This window comes from Miscanthus floridulus, chromosome 8, assembly GCF_019320115.1.
Source record: "Miscanthus floridulus cultivar M001 chromosome 8, ASM1932011v1, whole genome shotgun sequence".
Lineage (NCBI taxonomy): Eukaryota > Viridiplantae > Streptophyta > Magnoliopsida > Poales > Poaceae > Miscanthus > Miscanthus floridulus.
Genome location: NC_089587.1, coordinates 103,103,402 through 103,129,367, shown reverse-complemented (window position 1 = coordinate 103,129,367; position 25,966 = coordinate 103,103,402). Strand labels below are relative to the sequence as shown.

The window sequence follows — 25,966 nt, the reverse complement described above, 5'->3', positions numbered from 1 at the left end:
TCACAAAAAAGGTTACAACAAATCTGTATTTGAAAATAGTTTTTAGTGATGAAGCTTTTGTTATTATAAATTATATTATAAAGAAATTAGCAGTTAAGAATGTGATCTTATGGATTGTACCAAGTCAAATTGCGTCTTGCATTTGGGACGGAGGTAATAGTCAGATAGGAAGTTTGGGGAGGGACCGAGGGCAAGCTCCCACGGCCATTGGCTGCCTCCTGCCTTTGCCATCTCCGCGCTTACGGATATCCATAGCAAAAGGGATCCGTTCATTCGAGATATGAGTTGCTCTTTATAAGCTCGGCTCAAAGTAAGCTAACGCATATGCTTCTGAAACAACAATAATCTGAATATCCAATCTTAACCATCCGATGACAAATAAAAATATTCTATCAGTAGTTTGCATGATGCAGCAGCAGATTTTCCACTGCTTTAAAATAACCGAGAAACCTTTCAAAAAAATGTTAATCGAGAAAAAGAAAGCATTTCAAGAAAGTTCTCTACACGGCTAACTGGTATAAGAAAGGTAGGTTCACTGGTTGACAAAATATTCCCGACTTGATGCTGCAGCCACATTGTGGACCTTGATGCCTCGAATCCTAAGCTAGGTAACTGAATGGTCAGGAGAATGTAGTGTCGTTCTCCACACAAACTAACGGTTATCCATTTGCACGAGTATGCTCCCTTCTATTCCGACGATTTTGACCGATGTGTTTGAGTGACCCTTGAGGAACAAATCCGTGACCTGCAATGAAATGGTCTGCAGTAAGTACGGTTTTCAAAGCCCCCAAACAACAGATGCTCTTTACTCAGATGATACTACCAATCAACAGGTGTTCCTAATGTATGTTTACTGTTGATAGAAAAAACATGATTGGAACTGCTGACAGAAAGAACATGTTACAGGAAGTATATTTATTTATGTTTACTGTTGAGGCAGTATTGCTCTGTTTGCTAGGAAGGTCATCATACCTGGGTACAACCAAATAGCTTAAGAATCCTCAATGTTCGGCAGCTGTCGACAATCAGCCCTAAAGCTCCGTCTGTCAGTTCACGGCAGAAGGAAAGATCCAGGGCCTCCAATAGAACAGAACACTTGCGAGAAATTGCAAGGGCAGTAAGGTCTCCAACCTAAATGAAATACATAAGATGAGAACTAATTATTTGCGAAGGATTATTCATAAGTGAAACAGATGAAAGACATCACAAAAAAATGGTCAAGGAAATAGCACATGTTAACCAACTTAATAAAATTTCCCAGTCGGATTGAGAAGAAACAAGCAAAAATTAGTAAATAATAGTTTAAGTTGTTATACACTTCAACCAACAAAAGATTATGGCCTGTTTGGATCTACTAAACTTAGCATTGCTAACTATTAGCACCTAGTAGCAACCTTCAACTTGCCACAAAATATACTAATGGTTACAGCACATATTAGTAGGTCGGGTGTTTGGAGACACACTTGCTATTTTTTTAGTTGCTAGCCATTAGCACCTTGGATCCAAACAGGGCCTAGACAGAACTTTTGTGCAACAAAGATATTTTAGCCAAGTGATCAAAATAACAGGTCCCTGATTTGAATATAAAATTTTCATAGTCATGTTAAAACCAATTTCAGATAACTGAAGATACATCAGATTGGTTCTTAGTTCCCACTGCCACCACATAAATAGTGATGCAAGTTTGATGCAGCCTGAACAAACTCAAACATGCCCATGCCCATGCCCAAATGTAGATTTGCAGTTTGTTCATACTCTCCATTGCGCCCAACCAATCATGTCTCTCAAAAATCATGTTATATGCTTACACCAAACCAGAAATGTTCAAATATGCACTCATTAAGTTCCAGCTTGAATAAATAGACTGAGTGCATAAATGAAATGTACCTCTCCCCACTCAATATTCAAGTACAGTGTGATCCCTGTTACCGGTTCTCTAACTCCCGCACATTATAATGCTCCTGACTAGCCAACAGACATTTGTTGCATGTAACGCCGTCCTAAGGTTTACTTACCCCTTTTTTATCAGTAACAGGTCTTCATATAGTAATTTGCATCTATGTTCACATCATGTTGTGTCTGTTCCACATTATTAGTGCAACCTAAGTTCAAACTAAACCGCCTCAAAATTAATCCATAAATAGCTTTTTCTCTCTATGTGGTATTGAACCTTTTGCATGGTCTCTTGCTCAAAAAGAAGGAAATAGACTAAATAGTCCACATAAAGGGCGTACCCAGTGCAGAGAGCTCCCGCTCTATGCGGGGTCTGGGGAAGGGTGTCAGTGGCAAGCCTTACCCTAGCCTGTGCAATGCGAGGAGACCGCGACTCGAACCTGGGACCTTCCGGTCACAGGCGGTAAGACTCTACCGCTTGCACCAGGCCCGCCCCTAAAGGGTCCACATCTAAACAAAAATATAAGGTCGGTCCCAAGGATAAGATTTATATCATTCAGGGATTGCCACACATTCAAGAAAGGAAAGAACGGACAAATTACCTTCTTAACATTGTTTAGCATTAACTCAGTCAGGCATCCTCCAGATTCTTCCAAATATCGAGACACAGCTTCATCACTGTAATAATGGATCAAGTTAACTAATTATAACATCGGGAAGAATTTGCAGCGATCTCATTACACGACAGAGCATATTATGATCAAGAAAAAAATAACAGTACCATCAAATGAATTAATGGGTGATACTTTTTGATAAAATGGAAGACACAAACTGTTAAAACTTGCTGATGTCAACTTCCAGGACACCTTCAGGAGCTTGCAAACCAACCAAGAGTCACTAAATTACAGTAGTGGTTTGCCTTTCCTTTTCCTTTGTAATCTATCAGGTCTAAGTAATTCATCAACTTTAAAACAGCAGTAGTTTAATTATACAGATGGCAGAACTGGTGCTACAAGTGATTAAGTGGGTCATGACATATTACTCTCAGACCCTCATTACGATCAGTCAGAAAAAAAAATATCAGCACTTCTACAATGCACAAACATAAAGAAAGGGCAAATGAGTTAGCATAGATAAAATGGTTAGAATGCTAGAAAGAAGCTAAATAAGACATGCATAATAATCATTATGCATCTGAGTTTGGAAAACAATAATATGCAAAAAGAATTTGACGTAAAAGGACATGAATGTTTGCACAGCGCTTAATTCTGCTTAGTAATGAGGCACTTCAAACTTGGATCAACCAAAATAACAGGGGAAGTGGGGCGATACCTGAATGCATTTCTTTGAAGCTTTAGTTTCCTTATTAGCCTACAGCCACGAAGATGCCTCATTGCTGAGTCACGCAGCCTAGCCAAGTTGCGGAGGTCCAACGAAGTTAATTCTTGACAGTATTCCCCAATAGTCTTGATGGAAGATGAGGTAAGTTCCCTACATTTAGATAGCAAGTCAGATATGCAGCTCCATGTTGCTTCTCTATACTTGCATAATAGTAATATAACTATGGTACTGATACTTCCAAAAGAAAACTATTGCCTAAAGTAGGAATTTGTAAATACTTACAAGCAACCAGCAAATGCTAACTCCTTCAGATTTGAACCATGAACAGCAATGAGCTCTTTCACAAACTTGTCACACACGGACTGTATTCCGGACATTGATAAAACCTCTAGATGATTAATCTTCTGTAGAGCAGGAAGAATCGCCATAGCATCCACGTTTGTGCATTCATCTATATACAGTTCTCTAAGAACTGAATGTAACTTGTTTGCAAGAATATCGATTCCAGATGAAGTGAGAAGAGAACACTCGCACAGATTTAGGGAGGATAAAGAAGGTGCAGCAGAGATGATTGTGCCTAAACCATTATCAGAAAGCCGATAATTTCCCTTCAGAGATATTTTTCTCAACAATGGCATGCAGTTAGGAACCTTAGCTAAGGTAGATGGCAATATGTAATCAGGCATGCATCTCCCAGATATATCAAGCTGTAGATCCTACATTAAGATAAACACTGAATGAGTTCTCACAAGTTAATTTACCCAGAAGAAATAAGGTCGTATTGAAAGGAATAAATAATGTGTACATAGCACAGAAACTGCAGAGTAAACAAATAGTACCTGCAAGCTTTCAGTGCTGCATTTCTCAAAAGTTTTCTCAAAGTCATCCTCACTCAGCCATGAACACTCACTGAGATGCAGTTCTGTAGGACTGTCACACAGTAGTTCATGGAGAAGATGAGTCTTCATCTTCCTGGAATGACACAGAATCTTTAACAGCTTATTCTTTAGCTCCTCTGGGATACCTCCAAGTGATTCAATACATTCAGAATGTTCCGCAAGGGTGTTTAAGCATAAGCTTGTAAGTAACGGGGCTTGAGCTCGTGCTGGATTTTTCCTATCCTTTGAAGGCGACCAAACAATGACCCTATTTGCAGATTTGCCCACCTTTGAAGCATTCAACTCTCGAGCTCTCAACTTAGCTTCTCTTTCTTCATATATCCTTGCAGCAGTTGCAAATGGGCCTGGCCAGTCCTGAGCGTCAGGGTCAGCCTGTAGCTCTTCTTCTTCATCATCTTCACTATGCTCATCTTTATCTGCTTTGAAGAATGCAAATTTAGGGGCCAGCCTGATAGCCCTCTCTTTTGCTGTTTGTCTGCGATGTGACTCCATAGAAGCAGAAACTGATCCTAAGTTGTGCTGAATCTCTTTGGAATCCACTGCATCGAAATCTGGCTTGTCCTCAATTGAGCTCAGAGATGATAGACTATCTTCTACAACCATCTTTCCCTTTCCTTTGCTATCAGGATTGAATTTGCTGGAACTGGTACCGACTGCAGAGCCCACATTAGCATCAGCACGAGAATTGTTATTCCCCAAGACAAGCTTCTCTTTCACTTTGACTTCCTTTCTAGAACTGTATTGGCTCGAATCTTCATTGAAATACATATCTGCAGAGACTTTTGCTTCAAAACTTGAAGGACTTCCTGAAGGATATACTAACTGCTCAACCACCCCACCATTTGCTGTCCGTAACAGATTATGTGTCTGCAGAGACTCTCCATTGCTTGCATTGGCAGGATCATCCACATCCCCCTTTTCAGTCCTATCCATGTTCATAGCAACAGGACTGGGTTTGATCCAACTTGAACCCAGCATCTTGCAATCATCGTCAGAATCGCTATCTGTATCAGACACATACACTGTCTGCACTCCACCAACCAATATGGTCTTGCACCGCTTCGTCGGCGTCCCCACGTCCCGGTGCAGCATTTCGTCATGCACCTGGCCTCGACGAGACGACCCAACCCCCACCTCCCCGCCCGCCTCCATCCGCCGCTTCCCGATCCGAGACAGTGACCGCAGGATCGTGAACGGATCCGAACCGGCAGAACCGTTGCCGCTCGCCAAAGCCCTATCCGCCCCCGACCCGCCGCCATCGCTACTGGAGTTCCCGGTCCTCGGCGAGACGGTAGTAGCAAGCGAATAGGCGGAGACTCGAACACGGGCAATCCCCGCCCTCTTCTCGCCCCCGCCCGACCCGGACCCGGAGGAACTGCCGTCTCGCGCGGAGGGAGTGTTTGGACTACCCGCGGCGGCGCCGGCGAGGCGCAGGCTGCGTCGGAGAGGCGTGGCGGCGTGGGGGCTGAGGTTGGGGGATCCGGCGCCGACGTCGTCGTCCTCGGAGGAGGCGGGGCCGAGGCCGAGGCGGAGGGCGGCGCCCGCGAGGCGCAGGCTGTGTCGGGGAGGCGCGGCGACGGGTTTCTTGAGGTCGAGGGATCCGGCGCTGTCGTCGTCGGGGGATGCGGGGCCGATGCCGAGGCGGAGGGAGGTGGATGGGGACGGCACGGGGGTGCGCTGCGGGGAACCGGCCGCCGCCGCCGCCGCCTCCGGCGGCGACGGCGGGGATGCCGTCTTGGCGCGTGAATGGGTGCGGGGCATCGCGGAAAGCGTGACGGCGCAAACGCACGAGGAACTGAGGGAGGGAAGCGTGACGGCGCGAGGGGTTTGGGTTTGGAGGGGTGCGCGACTGCGCGGGCGGGGAATTGAGGGGCGCGGAAGGGGGAGGAAGCTTGCAGGGGAAGGAGGCCGGAGGCGGCGCGGGGCTTGTCGGGCCGGGCGGTTTGCTCCTCGTTTTTTAATGGTTTTCCCGCGCAAACGGGAAGGGCAGGGGCCGCGGGGGCGTCGGGGCGGTCGCCTCGGGTGCGGCGCCGTACGGTCGTCGTGTCTCCGGGCCTCCGGTCGTGGCCCGAGGTGGGCGTGCGGGGCGCGGGGGAAGCCCGTGCTGGCGGTTGGAGTCTGTTGCGCGGTGGCCGGTGGGGAAGAACCGGACCGGAGGACCAAGAAATGGTTTGCTAGAGGTGGACGTGGACTTTTTCAGCGGCCGCGGACACCGCCGGCGATGATGGTTACAGCCTTACAGGCAGCGTGTGTCCTGCGTGCTGTTGTGCACTTGGTTCTCCTTTGATCTCTTTCGTTACAGGAGATGCGTTAGCGGAATCGTGTGACCTTTTCGCCGCTACCTGATGTAAGCCAGATTAGTGGGAGACGCGTCATCAGAGAACAAAAGTTGCCCAAAGCGTGTTTGGTGGCTGAAACTTCGCAGAAATTTAACTTATGCTGATTTGTTACGAGAGAAAAACAATGTTCGTTCGTTGAAAAGTACTGCTGAAGTAGTTCAAGCGAACAGGACCGACCGCTTCAGAGGCACTTGTAGTCAAATCTAGTAGCTACACTAATAAGTAATCACCACCATCCACATTCTACAGCGACGCAGCTTGGACACGGTATTCATCTCATAGAAAAATGTCAGATCATATGATGCTACGTATAGAAATCATATTCTAATAGTATTATTTTTTAAAAATATATCTAAAAGTGTATATATTCTCTTCTATTATCTATCTGTCACGTGTCTTCATATCTTAGTTTTTGTGTATACATATTTTCTAGCATAGATTAATTTTATCATCTTAGGGGGTGTTTGGGACTGCTCTGCTCCACGTTTTTTAGCTTCGCTCCACGTTTTTTAGCCAAGCGGTTTCAGCTCCACGCACTCTATTCGAAGAAAAATAATAGAGTTGTGAGAGCACCTAAAGAGGTGCTCCACAAACTCCAATTTTTTGTGGAATAGGGTTTGTGGAGCAGTCCCAAACACCCCCTTACTCCTGCTTTTCCTGAATGGATAGATTTCTAACAAGTTTACGACAGATTAATATAACAGAGAAACTACCATACTACCCTTCATTAATTGGAGTACTTGCACATCTTTCGGTGATAATTCCAGTTGCATGATAATTATAGCATTTACTACGTACATCCAACTGCAGAAACTCATGCCTGGATTAGAGAATTTGGGGGACGATAATAAATATGAGAGAACTCCGAGGAAAATAAATAGGTTGGTGGACCATTTAGCCTCAAAGAATGACAGGTTAGATATTTTTCCACCAAATGTTTCTAAACAAAAAATAGAATGACCAAAACTTCTAAACTATAGTTGTTTGGGAGGTATGCAATGCAACAACAGAGCATCTGGCATCAGAAATTTATGTGCAACGATATATAGTCATTTGAATATATGTGCAAGTTGTGAAAAACATATTGAATGCTCTTACATCATTGTAGACAACCCAGACTCTTTAAAACATACAATTCAACAGACTGTACATCCAAACAGGAATTGTAATTGGTTGTTTTTCTGCGATTCCAGCTATGAACTAATTGCACATCCAAACAATGGCATTGGTATTCCAGGCTATTTCCAATGCCCCTCAGCTTCGGTATTCCAGGCCAATTCAATTCCTCAGCCTGAATTTCTACATCCAAACATAGCCTTATAGTCACAGCAAACTTCAGAAAAGAGTGCACAAAATTACTATGACGAACACTCTGAACAGGTAACAGACAGTCTCAAATGCTGAACAATGATCTATAAATGATAGTCTCAAATGTTGAACATTGATCTATAAATCCTTGCATATATAGTTCATATGCTCAGAGAAGCAAAAGAATGGCGTGCCACTGCAAACAGGAGATGGTGTTCAGCTCCTTCTCACAAAGCAAAATAATGGCCGAAAACATCACACCTACTTACAAGCTCACAAAGCAAAGGCACAAGCTACAGCAAAAAGAAGGGCCGCCACCAGCCTCGCACCAGCATTGATCGAAATGGCGCCATTCGTCGGGCCCATGCAGTCGTCATTGTTGCCACTGAAGCACCCTGGATGGATGGCAGTCTTGGGCACTTCGCCATCCACCTTGAAGCTGGTAGTAGGCTTCCCGTCGCTGAACAGGACACACCAGAAGTAAGGTCCACCACGATCCGTGCCACTCACAGCTGCCCCAACCTCCGTGTGGTTCTTGCTGTGCAATATTTGAAGGCCCTTCGCATCATTCACCAGGATGTCAAAGGCCTCAGCTGGACTCACGTACTTGGACTGGCAGCCCACAAGCCTACCGGTAATCTTGGAAAGAGTTGTGGCTTGGACGCCACAGGTTGGGGCAAATGTGTCAGTGAAACTTGACTCCATCGGCTTCTTGTCATCCACCTGGTCACATTGACCTTCATATGCTTTGATGTATTGCAGAGCGATGCATCCCAAACCTTGATTATCGGAAACAGTAGAAGCCTTGCTGGCAGTACGGTTGCTGTTGATCAATGTAACCAGCTGATCCGCAGGGTTGTCTGAAAAGAATTAAAGAAGATAATTCAAGCACCAAGTTGTACAAAAATTAATACAAATTTCAAGGTTCAAGAGGAAATGAAGATGCAAATGCATCCTAGATAAATGCTGCAATCACAAGAATGTAGAATCAACAAATACAGTAAATATTTAAGCTTAGTTAACACACAGTAGTACTAAAATAAATATAGATTAGGTCTGTGGAAGATTGGCATCCTAGTAATTTAACAGACCTTATGCAGCAGTCTAGCAGATTGTACTACTTTCTACTTGAACAAATAGCCGCGAGCAATACCGAGAACATTCCATGGATAAAAAGAAAGTAACAAAGTAGGCCACTGTCCCACTGAAACTTCATTCCTTAGAAAAATCTTAGTTACAAGAATAGTATAAAATTAATCATGAAAATAGTGCTAATTTTTTCATAAAAAAATGTTGCTAACTAATAATGTTATTTAAATATTTGGGCAAGGTAGCTACATTACATGGGAGAACTGCCTTACGTGTAAGAGTTAAATGAAGTGCAGCAAAACCATACATTATTTTCAGATTATTGTTCTTTGAAAGGAACCCTAGGTACCCTGCCTTATAACGTGTGAAGCGTTGATATTAACAAGGGTAGATAGGAAGCATAAATATTGTAATGGATGATAGATCAGTAATTTATACATGCTCATGAGGGCACTATGAATCCTCAGTAACTCCCAAATCCCTGAGCCCCTTCCGTCGTGAGACACTTGAAGATACTACTGCAGGCAGCGTATTTCCCCAACCCATTCTCTGTCATCGTTATTGCCAGTCATCGCCTCCATGTGTGTCCTCAAGTCAGGAGCCACATCGGCGTCTCTTTCCATCTCCCTTGGCCGCTCGTCACTACCAAAATTGCCACCACCCGAGAGGGGTCCATTACCTTCGCATGATGGCTATGGACAACATGTGGCAACCAATCTGACAGCATACGTATCCAATAGATCCTCCTCTTGGTTGGCACTTGCAGGGCTGCTTGCCTTGTTCAGTTTGTTTTTATTTATTGCCTTGTTAAATTTCGAGGAGGAAAACAGAACTCAAGAAGAGTACAAAACTATCCTCCAATATAATTTCGTTGAGCCAATACATGATTTTGCATCCTTCCACCTTGACCTGTAATTGCTACCTAATCCACCATTTAGTGGTACCAGGCCACGACTTTAGTATCTTTTTGATAGGTAGCTCTCATCTTTTATCATTTGATTTAAACTAACATTTTAGAGGGATGGTACCTGGGGTTCTCTTTAAGCACCACAACACATCTCTGTTTTTTCAAGAGTCAACATTGATAATATATTGGTGATGTTGCTAAAACCTCCCCCATGGCTAATATCCTATCTAATTGTCATATTACTTAGAGAGATATGTCATAGTACAGATGAACCTTCAGCGTAATATTAAATAATTCATTTCTATTGCATGACAAAAAGACAATTTATTTAAATGCTCCACGTCTGCAACATAAGTAAATAATGTAGATTATGCTATTGCCATCAAAGCAATGAAGCAAAGTTTCCACATTTAGATCTCCCAAACACTAGTCGCACAGATGAGTGGCGAAGTCGCTACCAAGGCTCAGACACACTAAAGTTAATAACCAGCCTGTTCGCTTGGTCGTATTTGGCTTATAAGCCATGGCTTATCAGCCAACGAACAGTATTTTTCTCTCCCACCAAACCAGCCAACGGTACTTTCAGCTATGGCTTATAAGCCAAACCAGCTCAAGCGAACTAGTTACTTCAAGACAGATATAGAAATTGGAGAACTGACCAACCTCTTTATGGAAGTCTTTACAATTTGGCCTACCACGACTAACCAGATACGCAGCTATTCTGAAGCCCCGCGAATTTTAGCAATTGAAGCAGACCATCTCAATAGTTTGCATACAAACACACAGCAGAACCAGAACGGATAATTACACTAAAGTTCCCCCAAGATTGTGCTCGTTCGTTCAGGGAAGTTACTTGTCAATTATCCATGGCTCAGCGCCATCTTTACTGCTAGAACAAGAAAGCATAGCTCAGCGAACACTACCACAACAGTGATCCCCGTTACCGAATTGTTCGATCCCCAATGGCGTAGGACCCGCCGCCTCCCCCGTCAACCCACCGCGCCCGCGAGATCCCAAACCGAGCTACGCATCCAAAACACCCAGATCCGGGCACTAGTCCTAGACAGATTGGATCAATGGAGAGCGTGCGCAAGAACAAACACAAGGAATGCAGCAGGCGACAGCAACCAGGAACGAAAGCGGGGAAAGGTAACTGGAGCAGTACTCTTGCTGTCGGCGGCCAAGGCGGCGGAGAGCAGGAACGCCGGCAGCAGCAGGGCGGCCAGCAGCGGCCGCGCGAACATAGCCATCCGATGATCCTTTGCGCCCCCCAACGCGTGCGGGCAGGGGACAATTCGGGATCTAGCAGGAGCTCGTGCCTGCGCGTCTGTGTGCGCGCGCGAGCTCGGCTTGGAGTGTGGGAGTGGAAGAAGGGTGAGCTGGCTTAGCTGGCGAGCAGGACTGCAGGTCTTGTTCTCTTCTCCCGTTCGATCTGCTGCGAGCTCGCTTTCTTTTATGGCTTTTTTCGTGTGCAACTGCTCCGCTGCTCTCTCGCCGCATGTGTCATGTGTGTCGGCTGTGCCATTGTTCCGTTGGCGTGCACTGACCAAAGTGCCCCTGCCGACTATTTTCGGTTAGAAGGCAGCCTTCCATCGGCGAGCAAAAAGGGGAGCGACCGACAAGGTGCCTGATCAGCTCCTCCATTTCTCACTATCGCCCTTGTATAGGAAAAGAGAAAAGCTAAATGTTTTCAATCTTCAAAGCACCTGAATTTCTCAAACGTCCGATCAATGCTTCTAGTTTAAGCATTAACCGTCTGATTTGCAGAGCAGTTAAAGCTCACGTTGTCTTTCCTGACTCTAACGAGGGGCGCGTTTAGTTCGGCAAAGTTTGCACATAGTGCACGATTCTCTACTGTAGCATTTCGTTTGTATTTGTGAATTATTGTCCAAACATTGACTAATTAGACTCAAAAGATTCGTCTCGCAAAGTTAAAGCAAACTGTGCAATTAGTTTTTGATTTCGTCTACATTTAGTACTCCATGCATGTACCACAAGTTTGATGTAACGGGGAATCTTCTTTCTGCATAGTGCACTTTTGGAGAACTAAACAAGGGCAAGGTTAAAGGTTCTGAGTCAGAGGTTTCTCTATGACTCTGTCACAAGCGTCAACAACCTTAAAAAAAAGGGTGTCTGTGATTAGATAGCCCGATAAAGATGGTGAGCGTGCGGATACTTCGTGGCTACGCGTCCCCCCCTATTGCGGATACTTTGTCGCGTTCTCTTTGGCGGATGGTTGCCATCATGGCTCGGGTGGATGCTTTGCCGCCGTGGTTCGTCTCTTCTTGGTGGATACTTTGCCACCGCGGCTTCACCTCCTGTGCTTGCAGCCTTGAGTTGATGTTTTTTTCCATGCAGGTTCAGTAGGTTAGGTTTGTGGTGGAGGGCCTCTCCTTACCGCCTTCTTTCTGTTATGTTGTCGTTTAGGCTCCTAATCACTTTTTCTGTGGGCATGTAACCCGCACTATGGGTTCACTCATAGCTGCGTTGTGTAAGTCGTTCTTCCGGCCCTCCCTGGCCATATGAGGTGAAGGAGGTCCATTAGACGGGGCGGAGATTATGACGGAAACAAAACATGGAGCGCTTAGGAATGAGAGAGTATGGTAGGGAAAGTAAGGAAATGTGGGGTCAGATGGGAATCTAGTGTTGCCTGCCCTCAAAACACAAGCACCTTTTCGATAGGTGATAGACTAAAAAATCACTTGTTGTCTATATATAGAGAACATTGTGTAATGGAGACTATATGTAGAGCAAGTTAAGTTGTTTTGAGCATTGTGTAATGGAGACTATATCTCATAAAAGAGCGTATAACAATTTGGCATAATCTCAAAGGGCATAGAGAGCCGCCTAAGCAGCCTCATAAAAAAGAGTCAAGAAATTATCCTTAATCTCTTCGTCCCAAAATAAATAAACATCTCAAATTTTAAGTCAATCAATCTAGAGTTTAACCAAATATATAAGAATAGACTAATACAGAACAAACATTATTAGATTAATCATGGCATCTATTAGGTATACAAATGTTGATACTATTTTTTAAGAGTCTAGTTAAATTTAAAATTATTCAACTTCTCGAAACGTGATTTGTGCATGTCTTTTGAGACAGGGAGAAAGGGAAGGAAAAAAAAGGTGTACCACAATGAGTAAACTGGCTAGTTGATCTTAATAATGGTTAAAGTGAAGTTTAGTAAGCAGCATTGACTTAGCTCGTACTATTTAATCTTTTGAACTAAATAAATCTTGAACTGCCTCTACCCACTGTCGGTGTGGTCATTCATAACGATCTATAGTTTGTATTAAATAGGTAGTATTTAAGTGCACCTTTTTTGGTAATCATGGCCTCAACAAGCCTTGAGAGATGCCCAGGTCGATGGTGTGATGAATTTTCAAAATCTCAACTTTTAGGTGCAAAAAAAGGAAGTGCGTATTCCCTGACAAGGCACTATTGAACTTATACGCCCCAAAATCGTTTGTTAAGAAAAGTTTGAATCAGTGTCTCACTCTCACCCAAGATCGTTTGTTAATGGTGTTAGCTTTCCTTTGGCCAGTCAGGTCTCTCTCACCACGGCCCTTTAATAGCAGGTAGTACTTACAATTTTCTGAAAAGAATTGTGCTTGGTCCATCTGAGGGATGTTCGGCTGGCGATGCATGGCCGGTGCAAACACTGCAAATTCGTGAGTAATGCAATAATGTACAATAATATAATTTAAGAAAAGGATAAGATTAATGTAAGCACATGCATCATGCTTGGAAGGTAGGTACTGTTCTACGTATATTTCACCAGACTTGCAGTGCTAATGGTTTTCCATGGACGGCGAAATCTGAACTAATAATGTGGTCGTCGGCTGATTTCTCCGCGATGTTTTGACACTGACAGACTAACCAGTGCTAACAACCGCGTGTAATATATAAAGAGAAATACTATATGTCAACCGCTTGCTCGTAAATGATCGTAAATTTCCAGCCGGGAACAGTATTTTTCTCTCACACCAAACCAGCCAGCAGTAAATAATCCACGATCGTTTACGGCCTCTCGAACAGGCCGCATAATGGTCTCGTTTCCAGTTTTTAAATATTAGTGCATCAACCCATACTTTTCATCTTGTACAGGCTAGAATCGTAAAAGTCAAAAGACAAAAGCATTAGTTGTTAGTTAATACAATAACTAATAAGAAAATACTTGTAGATACTCAGGTTTATATCTAGCTATGATAAATTTATCAATTAACATAGATGGTTAAGAGCTGTTGAAAAGGCTGTCATCCACCGACGCCCAGTTGTGACGTGGTGGCGATTCCTGAAACTGATGCCTCGCTACGACGCGGCGGTGCCTCCCAAAGCCGTCGATGCTCTTATGTCCGTTTGTCATGGCTCTCGACCTGATTCTCTGATAAATTCAGTAGGAGCTCAAATGAACTAAGAAGTTGAGAGCTGAAAAAAATAGCTTTTATTGATTCTGTAAAGTGATTCTTCATCCTGGTTTTGAGAATTTATGCTAAAGAATTAAAGAGAAATACTTTCAGTCACAGAATCATTTCTTTCAGAGAATTAGCTTCCATAGAGAATCAGAATCAGATAGAGCTCTACCAAACAAGCCCTTAGAATAGAGCTTCTTTAAATGTGTATGTATCCATCTCAATTCTCTATGTGTTGGACTGAATTAAAATGCAATTTAGTTAAATTCTACTCCCCACTTCAACATACATAGATTGAGATGATGCATGTGCATCATATTATTTGGATGAACATTATCTATCTCAGTTTATGTGTGTTGAAGTGAATTAGAGTGTAATTTAAACTAAATTACACCTCAATTCACTTTAACCTATATATGGATTAAGATACATACATATGCATCAAATAAAGCGTTAGATGAATTGAAACTATACCCAACCAAACTCACAGAAGACTAGAAAGCACGGCGCGGCGTTTTGCCGCGCTGGCCGATGGGGTGCCGCCATGAGCCCATTACGGAGGTAGCTGCGTAGAAGCCCAATGCAGTGTAAGCCTTTTATTTTAAGATTTATTTAATTTAAATCAAAACATGGATAGTGTTAGAAAAGGATCCTCTCTTTTTTGGGAACATTGATAGAAAAGGACTCTATACCTGTATAATGTGTCATATATATGCGATACAAAACATACCAAGAAACAAGTTGAATTGATTGTATAAAAATCTATGCTCTAAGCAAGGAACATTTTATATTGGAGAGACACCTGGCTTCAATAGTCACCAAATCAGATACCGTGAGAAGGAGAAGGGTTTGTAATATTCCGAACAAAGCATATCACAAGAGATGATTGTAGGATTAGCAACAATGACATAAAGTAATCATTCAGAGAAACATAAATACTTGAAGAGTGTAACTCAGTAGAAGGATTTGAGTGGCCTAAATATATACCTTTCATAGTTTAGGTTCAACTGAAGTATTATATACTTTTAGATTAGCAAGCTATGGTCATGGAATACCAGTGGCATACTAGCACCATAGAGCCATTGAATGTTATCAGCCTATTGAGGACCAAAAAAAACCCAGTATTACCTGAATCATCAAATGTTAACCTAACTATCAGAGGTAGCCAAAGCCTAGAATATTTACAAAAATAAATGGCAACTACATAGCACAGAAGCATAATTAAATTTGATAATCCTGTAACAAATCTGGGGCTTGAGCACGTTGTAAATAGTCAATTTAATCTTTGGAAGAATTACAATAATGTTTGATATATCTCTGGAAATGATAAACAGAAGCAATGGCTCCGTTCGCTGGTCTGAAACTTGGCTGAAACTGGCTGAAAAACACTGTTCCGGTTGCATTGTTGTGAGAGAAAAGCACTGTTCCGGCTGAAAAAAAGAAGCCGAACAAGCCGAATATAAGGTAAGCCGAACATGGCCAATATTTAAACACATGGATGACCGTTCAAATCAGTTCAAATTGGTTAGGTATACCTATGACAAAGCAAGAATGACAATATTTATAGGGAAAATTAGTTACGTAGCATTGAAAGATCACGATCTCCGTAAAATACCATCGAAAGTTTGCATCCTTGTAAAATACCACCAAAAGATTAAACCGTGAACTGAAAATAGCATTCCGTTAAAATAAAGCGACAAAAGTGACGGAACTGAAAGTAGCCTCCGTTACGCCGTCACGCCCTTATGCGTTGTTCTCGTGGATGCTCGACGCGAACAGGAACGGCTCCTGCGGCACCACGTGCCGCAGCGCCCCGTGCTTGCGCACGTCCTTGCCGTCCCAGCTCTCGTCCCGCCCGGTCCTGCCCCGAGCCGACGCCTCTCCCCGATCCCAATCTGTGCCTGTAACCTGCGTGTCGACGAAATATGGTCGGCAGTCCACCGAGGGGGGTGCCCGTGGTGGTAGATTGTCGGTAGACGGTGCGTGTAATCAGGAACCAGATGGTTACAGAGGCACAAGACACAAGATTTATACAGGTTCGGCCGCCGTGTTGGCGTAATACCTACGTCCTGTGTCTCATTATTCTGTATTGATTGAGGTGAGATCTGTTATGATCTGTATGATCCTGTCCGTTAGGGGACCCTTGCCCCTCCTTATATACTCCGAAGGGACAAGGTTACAAGTAAAGTATCCTATTTGGTGCTATTACAATATCTAGTACAACTTGTAATCTTGCTGTGCACGCCTTGATCTTACGGGCCGGGCCACATCGGATGGTGCGGCCCATGTACCATCACTCGGGGGTATATCCCCCACAGCTAGTCCCCGAGCGCCATGTATTCTGATATGACACGCCATTTTAACCTTCTCCGAACAGTGAGGCTTGAGTTCTTGACATCTCCGACCACCGTTGTCGCCGGAGAAGTAGGTTGTCCAAAGAATATATGGTGAGATTTCCGTCCTGGGAAGTGTGCCCACTTGGGTTTCTATGAAGAAACGTAAGGGTGTCTTGAAGCGTAGCGTCTTTGATCATAAGAGGCGTAATGGTCGAAAACAAGCACATTCACCGCAAGGCGAAGTGTGCCCACTTAGTCCCCGAGCCTGGTAGTAGGTGACGTAGGCTCGTGGTGTCAGGGTCTAAAAAGAATTCCCAGTTAAGTTGAGAATCCAATCATCGTACAGGCGATACGAGATGCACCGGCAGGTGCATCGTACCGATGTAGTCCCCGAGCTTGCTGGAAGACGAGGTATGAGCCTTGTAGCAAGGTCTAAGTGAGAAAAAATATCCCAACTGTATGTGAGTCGCCAGTCGCATGTAGTCGAGACGCAAAGTCCCCGAGCCGTGGTCGGAGAGTGGTCGAGGCAGTCCCCGAGCATAGGTCGAGGAGCGAGCGACGAAGTCCCCGAGCTGTGGTCGGAGAGTGATCGAGGCAGTCCCCGAGCGTAGGTCAAGAAGCGAGCGACGAAGTCCCCGAGCTATGGTCGGAGAGTGATCGAGGCAGTCCCCGGGCGTAGGTCGAGAAGCGAGCGACGAAGACCCCGAGCATAGCTCAAAATTCCTGTAGTATAAATATGTAGAATGGTAGTACATGATGTACAAAATAATAAATTATGGAGAAAAAATCAGCAGTGAAGAAATAGCGTACGACGCTCAGCAGTCATTTGCAAATGAGCATGATGTGATAAAGCAGTTGGTGCTTTGTAAACATCAGTGTTAATGTAAAGTTTGTGTTTATACTTAATATAAATTGTCCGACCAGTTAGTATGTAGCTGAGCCTCTAGCCCTAGCTAGCCCGTTAATCATAACGCGGGGCGCGAAGCCCGTGCACGTGTAGGAAGAACAAAGCGTTGCTAAGGAGCCGCTGTCGACCACCCATAACGCAGAGGGCAGACGCTTATGCATGTGTAGGGAGGAGCCGAAGACAGGGCCATCTCTGAAGGCATCGAGCGTCAACATGACTGGTCAAGGATTTGCATTAAGTATAGCTGTATGTTATATTTAAGATGATATACATGGACAAACGCTATTTGAAGGATAATCATGACGAGGATGTTGTGGAGAAACGTCGTAATGAAAATTGTGTTAAATATAAATATTAGAAGTGTACTTATCTTTGATAGAAATCTGGTCGGTGGCGATGAAGTTGTCCGGTCCTCAAGCTTTTTGGCCTGTTGTGACGGTGGTCGCGGTTGTCATAGCGTCGTTCTTCGTGGCGATCATCATTGCGACGTGGTCTGGGCGTGGTCTGGTGGTCGGAGCTCGGCGGAGCCGCTCGAGGCGTGGTCTGGTGGTCTGGTGGTCGGAGCTCGGTAGAGTCGCTCGGGACATGGTCGACATGGTCTGGTGGTTGGAGCTCGGCGGAGCCGCTCGGGACGTGGTCGACATGGTCTGGTGGTCGGAGCTCGACGGAGCTGCTCGGGACGGGGTCGACGTGGTCTGGTGGTCGAGGCTCGATGGAGCCACTCGGGACGTGGTCGACGTGGTCTGGTGGTCGGCTGCTGCTAGAAAATACTCCGTACAAGTGATGCATATGCATGCAAGCCTGACTCAACTAACTTGCATGTCTTGTAGATGTATTTGTCCTTGATTGCTTGCTGGTTGATTAGCGTTGCATGACCTTCAGCTACGTCGTTCACGAATCTAGATCGTCTTGTTATCAGAGATTGGAGGTACATGCAAAGCATGCACGTGTTTGCTCCTTGCTTGATCGATCTGCCTTGCCGCACGGTGCGCTGACCACGAAGTCTTGTCCGACGGAGGCTTGGGGTATCATGAGTCTTGATGTGTGGTCGCTACGAGCGGCGTCGTTGCCAAGGGCCAAGGCCCACCGATACGTCGATCAAGATCTTCATGCAACACTGCCGAGGGAAGCCTACCGCGAGGAGCCGAGTCGCCGCGGACGATGTATAGATAAAGAAAATTGCCATCTGATTCGCCGGAAGGTCGAGCACGCACAACCCCTAAAAGGGGACCCCTACCTGGCGCGCCACTGTCGACGAAATATGGTCGGCAGTGCACCGAGGGGGGTGCCCGTGGTGGTAGATTGTCGGTAGACGGTGCGTGTAATCAGGAACCAGATGGTTATAGAGGCACAAGACACAAGATTTATATAGGTTCGGCCGCCGTGTTGGCGTAATACCTATGTCCTGTGTCTCATTATTCTGTATTGATTGAGGTGAGATCTGTTATGATCTGTATGATCCTGTCCGTTATGGGACCCTTGCCCCTCCTTATATACTCCGAAGGGACAAGGTTACAAGTAAAGTACCCTATTTGGTACTATTACAATATCTAGTACAACTTATAATCTTGCTGTGCACGTCTTGATCTTACGGATCGGGCCACATCGGATGGTGCGGCCCATGTACCATCTTGTGGTACCCGGGGGTATATCTCCCACACTGCGTGGGATGGAGGGGGAGGAGGAGGGCCCCTACAGTGGGACGTCCTCAAACTGCATCGGCGACATCAAGGCGCTCGACAGCTATGCCCTCGTCTCGCGCCGCTTCCACGCGCTCGTGCTACTCGTCGACTCCGTCTTCATCCGCGTCGACTGCGTCATCCTGACGAGCCGTCGTAAGCCCTTTAGCACTAAATGTGTAATTATTAACTTGTTAATAATAAATTAGAGCAAGAATAGAGTAGAAGAGAACTCAAAAATAGAATGAAATAAAATACATTATTAAATAGAACGATATATATATATATATATATATATATATATATATATATATATATATATATATATATATATCGTTCTATTTAATAATGTATTTTATTTCATTCTATTTTTGAGTTCTCTTCTACTCTATTCTACTCTATTCTTGCTCTAATTTTTGCTCTAATATATATATATATATAGCTTTTGAATCTAATTTAAATCCGAGCTTTGTTGGAATTTTTCTTGTGCCTAGATGTTGCTAATTGTCTAAATTAGTAGCCGATATATATATATATATATATATATATATATATATATATATATATATACCACACACACACTCACGTGATTCGTTTTGATAAGCATGTTGCTATATTAATTAAAGTAGTGTATAAACTTATTCTTCCCGAGTGTATGTCTATAGATAAGTATACGTTTAAACATACAATAAATATATGCATGTGTGTATGGATATTAGTGATAAAGAAATAATGTTTGTAATTACATAATTATTTATATATTTTTGGTAAAAGAAAAAGAAAGAAAATGGCACAACACACTCATGGACGCATGTGTGCATGTTGAGCCTCGTCGCTGCCTTGCTGTGCGCTGGCCACGCTGCCGACACCACTTCTCGACAGGCTGTCCCGCTGCTGCTACCGCGTCCATTTCCATGCCATGCTAGTGTTGGTCATGGTCGTCTTCGTGAGGCTGGGCGGAGCTGCAAGGCCGTTGTGGTGCGGCCGTCGTGAACGCGTTGCCAGCCTGACGGTGCGCGGGGCAAGTTGGTGCCGCTAGCCGATGCGACTTGGCTGACGTGGCACCTGTTTCGCCGCCTATCGCACCTACCCCGCTCCTGCCCACGTCCTCTGCTATTGCGTTCGATCGGTGGTCTGGCCACAGCGAGGACGGGACGTCTCCCTTCCCTGCTCTGCCGCTAGTCGATGTACCTCGCTCGGACCCCGTTGCTACGATTCAATGCATCGCGCCAAGACTTTTTCTGTTCGCCGACTGGGCCATGTGCCCGTGGTTGCTGTCAATTGGACTGCTCCGCCTTTACCTGCCGAGCTCGCTCAAGTCTCCTCGCTCTTCCTCTTGCGCCGCTCTTCTCTGCCTCTGTTTGCCTCTATTTCTACTTGCTCTTCCGAGCCGAGCATCAGCCATGGTTGCGCCGCCGTCGTCGGTCCTCCCTTACGAGAGCACGCGAATCCCCTCGGCCCCGCAGCGCTCCTCCTCCTCACACCCCGTGGTTCCTCCTACGCCCCCGCTGCCGCCAAGGCGCACCTCGAGCGCGCTGCTGCTCAGCGCTGGCGCTCCCCGCTGTCGTCCGCACTGGCCGCCTGCTGCTGATGCCACCGTGCGACTCCGCCGTGCCGTAGCCACCGCCCCGGACCAGTTTCCTCCCCTCTCGTGAGCGCGCCCGAGTCCGCAGTGCCCCGCCGTCGCCGCGCCTCCTGCCCGTTCGTCACGAGCCCCACGACCCCGCGCTGGGCCTGTTGCTCCCCGGTGCCGTCTCTCTCAAGCGCCTCCTCCGCCTCCACAACTCGCTCCCATCGTCGGCCAGCCATAGCTGCTCACCTCCATGGCCGCCACTGGTCATGCCGCCCCTCCCGCCATTGTCAGCGTCGGGAACTGCCGTGTACCGCGTCGGCGCCGCTGATGCCCCCGTGCTATCCTGCCATCTTCGCCGGCCAGGAGCTACCGTTTGCACCCAGCCAATCTACCACGACCATGTCGGGGACCGACTCAAGGCCGTGCCCCCCTCTCTGGTTGAGCCCCTCTGCCACGCGCGTACTCTGCTTCGTTGTGCCACGCTTCCCACCACCACCGGTGAGCTGGCCATCGGCTGGTGGAGTCCTTCCCTGCCTGTGCTCTATTTTAAGGAGCCAATGTGAGTATTGAAATAGAGAATTTTTAGGGTTCCCGACGCAATAACTGTGACTCATATAAACACTAGGGTACCAAATAAATAGAAGCTTGGAGGCGTTTTTGCAAAAATCGCCAGGCCGATTTGGGCAGGCCACGCGTGGGCTAGCTTGCTAGGCCAGCCTTGTGGCACCCCTGGGCCTGGTGCCACGCGTCCCGCGTGGGCCGGCCTGCTCCGGCTGGGCCACGCCGCTTGGGCCACAGCCGCCTCCTCTGGGCCTTGGCCACATGGGCCGTTGCTGCATGTGCGCCGGTGGGCCTCCTACCTAGCTGGTTGGGCCACGTGTGCCAGGGCCTCTTGGTCGCCCGCGTGGACGAAGCCAGCCCAAGTGCCCATTTCTTTTTCTAGTTTTTGTTTAAAATGGCTGAAACTTGTAAAATCCATAATAAATCAAATAAAATCATAAAATGGTAAATCTAGTTTTGTTGAACTTTACACAGATTATACTACGTAGTGAATACATAAAATCGCATGCTTTAGTGCAACATAATTTGTCTTAAAATTAATCTATTGTTGTTGTAATTAATTAAATTAGTTTCCTTGCTCCAAATGCTATGAAATTTTTATGGTAGGTTCATCATATGGTTAGGTGTCCACCGTAATTTTTGTAGCTACAAAGGAATTAAATTGCTAAGCTAGCAAATGAGGCCTAATTTGAATAAAGATTAAATCGATAGAATGGAATAAAGAAACACCTTGAAATTGTATAACTAAAACACTTGTTGGGAGATGACACATTTCTCGACGATGTTGATACATAGATTAGTACGTTAGTCATTAGAGCTAGCTTGTTAGTTCGTAGTATGTACTCTATTTTAAGAGTTGTTGTTGCCTTGTTAATTATTTGTTGCATCATCTGCATCAATGCATATCATATAGGTACGATGATGGATCAATTGAAGGATGATTAGGAATCTGAAGATGGTGTAATGATATTCTCTCCAGGAGATGATGCAATGGATTTTCTATTCAGTTGATGGTGGATGATCTAAAGATGTAGATGCTAACTTTTTAGTATATATCTTACCCAGGCAAGCCCCGGTGCATAACCCCTATTCTTTCTGTACTTTAAATTATATTTGTGCATTAAGTTTTAAGGATTTGAATGAAATCCACTTGCATATATATATCTTTATCATATGAGTCTTACTAGTATGACAGGATCGTGTAGATTGCTATGCTACATGACTCGGGTAGAAGTCAAGTGATTGCCTATCACTCGCGAGAGATAGGAAATATATTACTATATTATTATCACTTGGAATATATAAATGGTGAAAGGAAAAATAGAGATCGGGCAGGGATATGGTTTGGGTATTGATGGGTGTAAGAGGTTGTGTCCTGCGGCCAACAGGGCATAGCTTGGTTACACTTTTTCTCTGTCTGTATCAGTTAAGGACTGGTCGTTGCATTAGGTTCTAGGCAGGTCATAGACTTATTATCCCGAGCACATACTTAGATATGGGCGCTGGGAAGACTTATTACTCTCTTGTCATGGGTTTTGGCTCTTTTCGGACTGACTGTCAGGGTGGTTTTTGGGTGGAGGTCTTTGCACCGCACTGAGTCTAGGACTCAGGGGTGGGGGCTTGGAGTCCCAGTTTGTACAGGGACCTAGACCCCGTGATAGGAGGGTAGTGGGTTGGTCCTACTTGTGCCTAGGGTATAAGCAGAGCGTGTGTTTCGAGGTACTCAGCTGGGCACATTAATTCGCGAATCGCCGGGCAATCTGGTACGGCTTGTCTATAGTCTAGCAACATAGTAAGAACTGGAAGATGAAAGATGGTAAAAAGAAATCTGATTGCTTACCACCTGCTTGAAAGTGGCACAGGTGCTTACATAGAATGGTTAGTTAATGAACTAATAATGACTACTAATAAAATCAAATATAAGGATGCACGCTTAGTAATGCTCCTGTAGATTCAATAAACCCACAAGCTAGATAGCCTTGCATATCCTTGGAGTCTTTTTCTTTTCTCTTGTCTGGTAAGTCTTGCTGAGTATAATTGAGTACTCAGGGTTTTATTCCCCCCTGTTGCAGGTGACAGGCAGATGCTAGAGCTGACACTGGTGTGTGGATTCCTCCTGGTGGGCTCAGAGAGGATTCCTTTACGCTGCGATCATAGTTTTTATTCATAACAATCACCAAATGTTTTTATAGATAGAAGTTTTATAATTTATTGTCATAGTTTATATATCCATAATTCATCATGTCAGGAATAGATATTTATTTCCGTTGTTACTCTAATCACATGTTTATATTCTGCTGTTCAATTAAATTGTTCATAACTCTGATAACATGAATACATTCCGTTGTTATAACAATAAATATTATACTTTGATGTTGTAAGAAAAGTGATGTAAAAATGGTTAAAATATTGTAAGCTTTATTCTCTCATTTGTGATCCTAATGGAAAAATGTGGATTTTCGAGTTCTCCCCTGGTGTGTGCCCGATGGAACCGCGTAATTTGGTGTCCTCCCTTAAGTACTTAGTGTCTAATGGAAGACGAGTACACCTAGGAGGCTTTAGATTAGGCGGTTCTGCCACACACCGCCCTCCTCCTCCTCCGCTGTATCGAGCTCCCCGCTGCACCAGGCGCTAGCTGCGGGTGCGTCACGTTCGTGCACATCACGCGTGTCCTGGTCGATGGCATCACCACGCACTCGGCCAAATCCTGTCCCCCGCCATGGCGGGCATCTCCTAGCGCTCCGAGCCACTACCCACGCCCGTCGCGGACGTCTCCCACCAGTCCACCACTTGCGCTCTGAGGTGCTTCGCTCAGCTGCGGCGCCTCCACATCGAGCTGGCACCGACGATGGCAAGCCCCTAAAGTGGAAGGCCGACTTTGGCTCCACCCTTAGCAGCTGCGTCATCCTTGGTGCCTTGTCAGTCTCGTCCAAGCCGCCGATAGGGCCATGGTCCGACGGGGCAAAGGTGATGCGCTGCTTCTGGTCGCCAAAACCTGCTGTTGGACGTGTGCTTCTTCAACTCGGCAAGGGGCAAGGACACGTTCTTCTGGCTGCTGAAACCTGCTAGCGCTGGTGCAGCGGTTCTACAAGCCCACGTTATGACGCGTGCTCCTATAGTCCTATCTGGCAAGGACGTGCGCAAGCATAACCTGCGGCCACTGCATGTGGTGGCGGGATGCTGTAGGAGTGTTGGTGTTTCGAGTAAACACCAATGAATAAATTTATATTATTGCGCGTCTGGCCCGAATGGTGTGCTAAAAAGACACAAGGTTTATACTGGATCAGGTAGAATATCCATACGTTCAGTTCGTGGCTGCTGCTCGTGTTATTAGTACTGAAAAGTTCATAGTAGGGGTTATAAACAGGCGAGAGAGGGATAGGTCCCAAGTCTCTGATGGAAAGATCGAATGGGTACTAAGAGCTCGGTCGTTGCTCAGCTATGTGTTCGAGGTTTGATGCTACTGGTTCTGCTGTGATGCGGTGTGATGTCATGAATCGATGCCCCTTAGTGGGGTGCCCTACTTTTCCTTTTATAGGCTAAGGGAGAGCATGTGTTACAGATGGGAGAAAAGAGGAAAATAAGAGGCAAGAGAAGTCCTTCAAGGTCGCTGGGTCTTCCTTTTCCTTTGTGCAGGCCCCACTGACATGGCAGGCGGTGATAGGGGCAGCCCCACGTCGGGCGCCTGTCCGCTGACAATGCCATGCCCTAGCATTGTCAGAGGGTCATCACGTCCCACTCCACCCCGACGGGCGACGCGACGAACCAGCGTGCTGATCAGTGGCCATACAGGGAGTAGGTAGCACAGTGACCACGCGTCCATCACTATGGGCGATGCGAGTTCCCTGGAAAGATATGTCGCGGAGACGGATCGTGCTGAGATGTGACCGCTCCCTGCATGATTCCAGAAGTTTGACCTTGGGTCACACCTTCTGTACCGTAGTGGTTGTCGTGAGCTTCTGTAAGGATCCGTACCCGAGGGATCGGGCGAGGCAGAGCCAGCCCTCAGATGTCGAGCAAGGTGGAGCCAGCCCTCAGACGTCGGGCGAGGCGGAGCTAGCCTCAGATGTCGAGCGAGGCGGAGCCAGTCCTCGAGAGTCAGCCGAGGCAGAGCCAACCCTCGGGGGTCGGGCGAGGCGGGGCCCATGGCCTCGGTGCCGGACGAGGTGGAGCCCGGCAAGAGGCGTAGTCACACTCTTGATCGCGTGGACGAATCAATGTTGATGGTCATTAGCTCCTCCTCTTCGGGTACCCTAGTATTGGTCCCCGACAAGGAGCCGTTCCTATTCACGACGAGCATCCACGACAGCATCTCATATGGGCGCGACGGAGGCTTCTGTCACTCCCGTGACTTTATTTTAACAGAATGCTACTCTCAGTTCACGGTTCAATCTTTCAGTGGTATTTTACGGAGCGCCAAACTTTCGGTGGTATTTTATGGAGATTGTGATCTTTGGATGGTACACAACCAATTTTCTCATATTTATACCTCTGAAAGTTATAAACAGAAGCAACATTTAAACACATGGATGACCAAGTGTGGTTCGTATTGTTGCTGACCACTGGCTTTTGCCAAGTAAGTCTGCAGGCCTCATGACTTATTTTTCTGAGTTAAGATGCAGTCTGGATTCTCTCTTAAGAGTAATCTGTTGAGTAATCACTACTATTGAACGAGAGGGACTGCATATAATGGTATAGATTAATTTAACTCAATTACA

At 45.7% G+C, this 25,966-nt stretch overlaps 2 protein-coding genes across 4 annotated transcripts; both read right to left on the bottom strand.

Annotated features, from left to right (window-relative positions):
- Window positions 1-342: 342 nt before the first annotated feature.
- Window positions 343-6,366, bottom strand: LOC136473130 (uncharacterized). Of its 3 annotated transcripts, none has more exons than XM_066470819.1 (6): window positions 4,074-6,366; window positions 3,517-3,950; window positions 3,226-3,384; window positions 2,496-2,571; window positions 973-1,131; window positions 343-745 (listed from the first exon to the last, which is right to left on the bottom strand). In XM_066470819.1, the coding sequence occupies exons 1-6, from the start codon at window positions 5,892-5,894 to the stop codon at window positions 653-655; spliced, it is 2,742 nt and encodes a 913-aa protein (XP_066326916.1). In that variant the 5' UTR covers window positions 5,895-6,366; the 3' UTR covers window positions 343-652. The 3 variants fall into 3 exon arrangements, 1 of the variants encoding a protein (XP_066326916.1); XR_010762509.1 differs by lacking the exon at window positions 343-745 and adding an exon at window positions 2,297-2,403 and having other exon boundaries at window positions 1,002-1,131; XR_010762508.1 differs by lacking the exon at window positions 343-745 and adding an exon at window positions 2,235-2,403 and having other exon boundaries at window positions 1,011-1,131.
- A 1,485-nt stretch (window positions 6,367-7,851) lies between these two features.
- Window positions 7,852-11,264, bottom strand: LOC136473129 (uncharacterized). Its single transcript, XM_066470818.1, has 2 exons — window positions 10,942-11,264; window positions 7,852-8,640 (listed from the first exon to the last, which is right to left on the bottom strand). Exons 1-2 carry the CDS (start codon window positions 11,024-11,026, stop codon window positions 8,054-8,056), a joined length of 672 nt encoding a protein of 223 aa, XP_066326915.1. The 5' UTR covers window positions 11,027-11,264; the 3' UTR covers window positions 7,852-8,053.
- Between the last annotated feature and the right edge of the window lie 14,702 nt (window positions 11,265-25,966).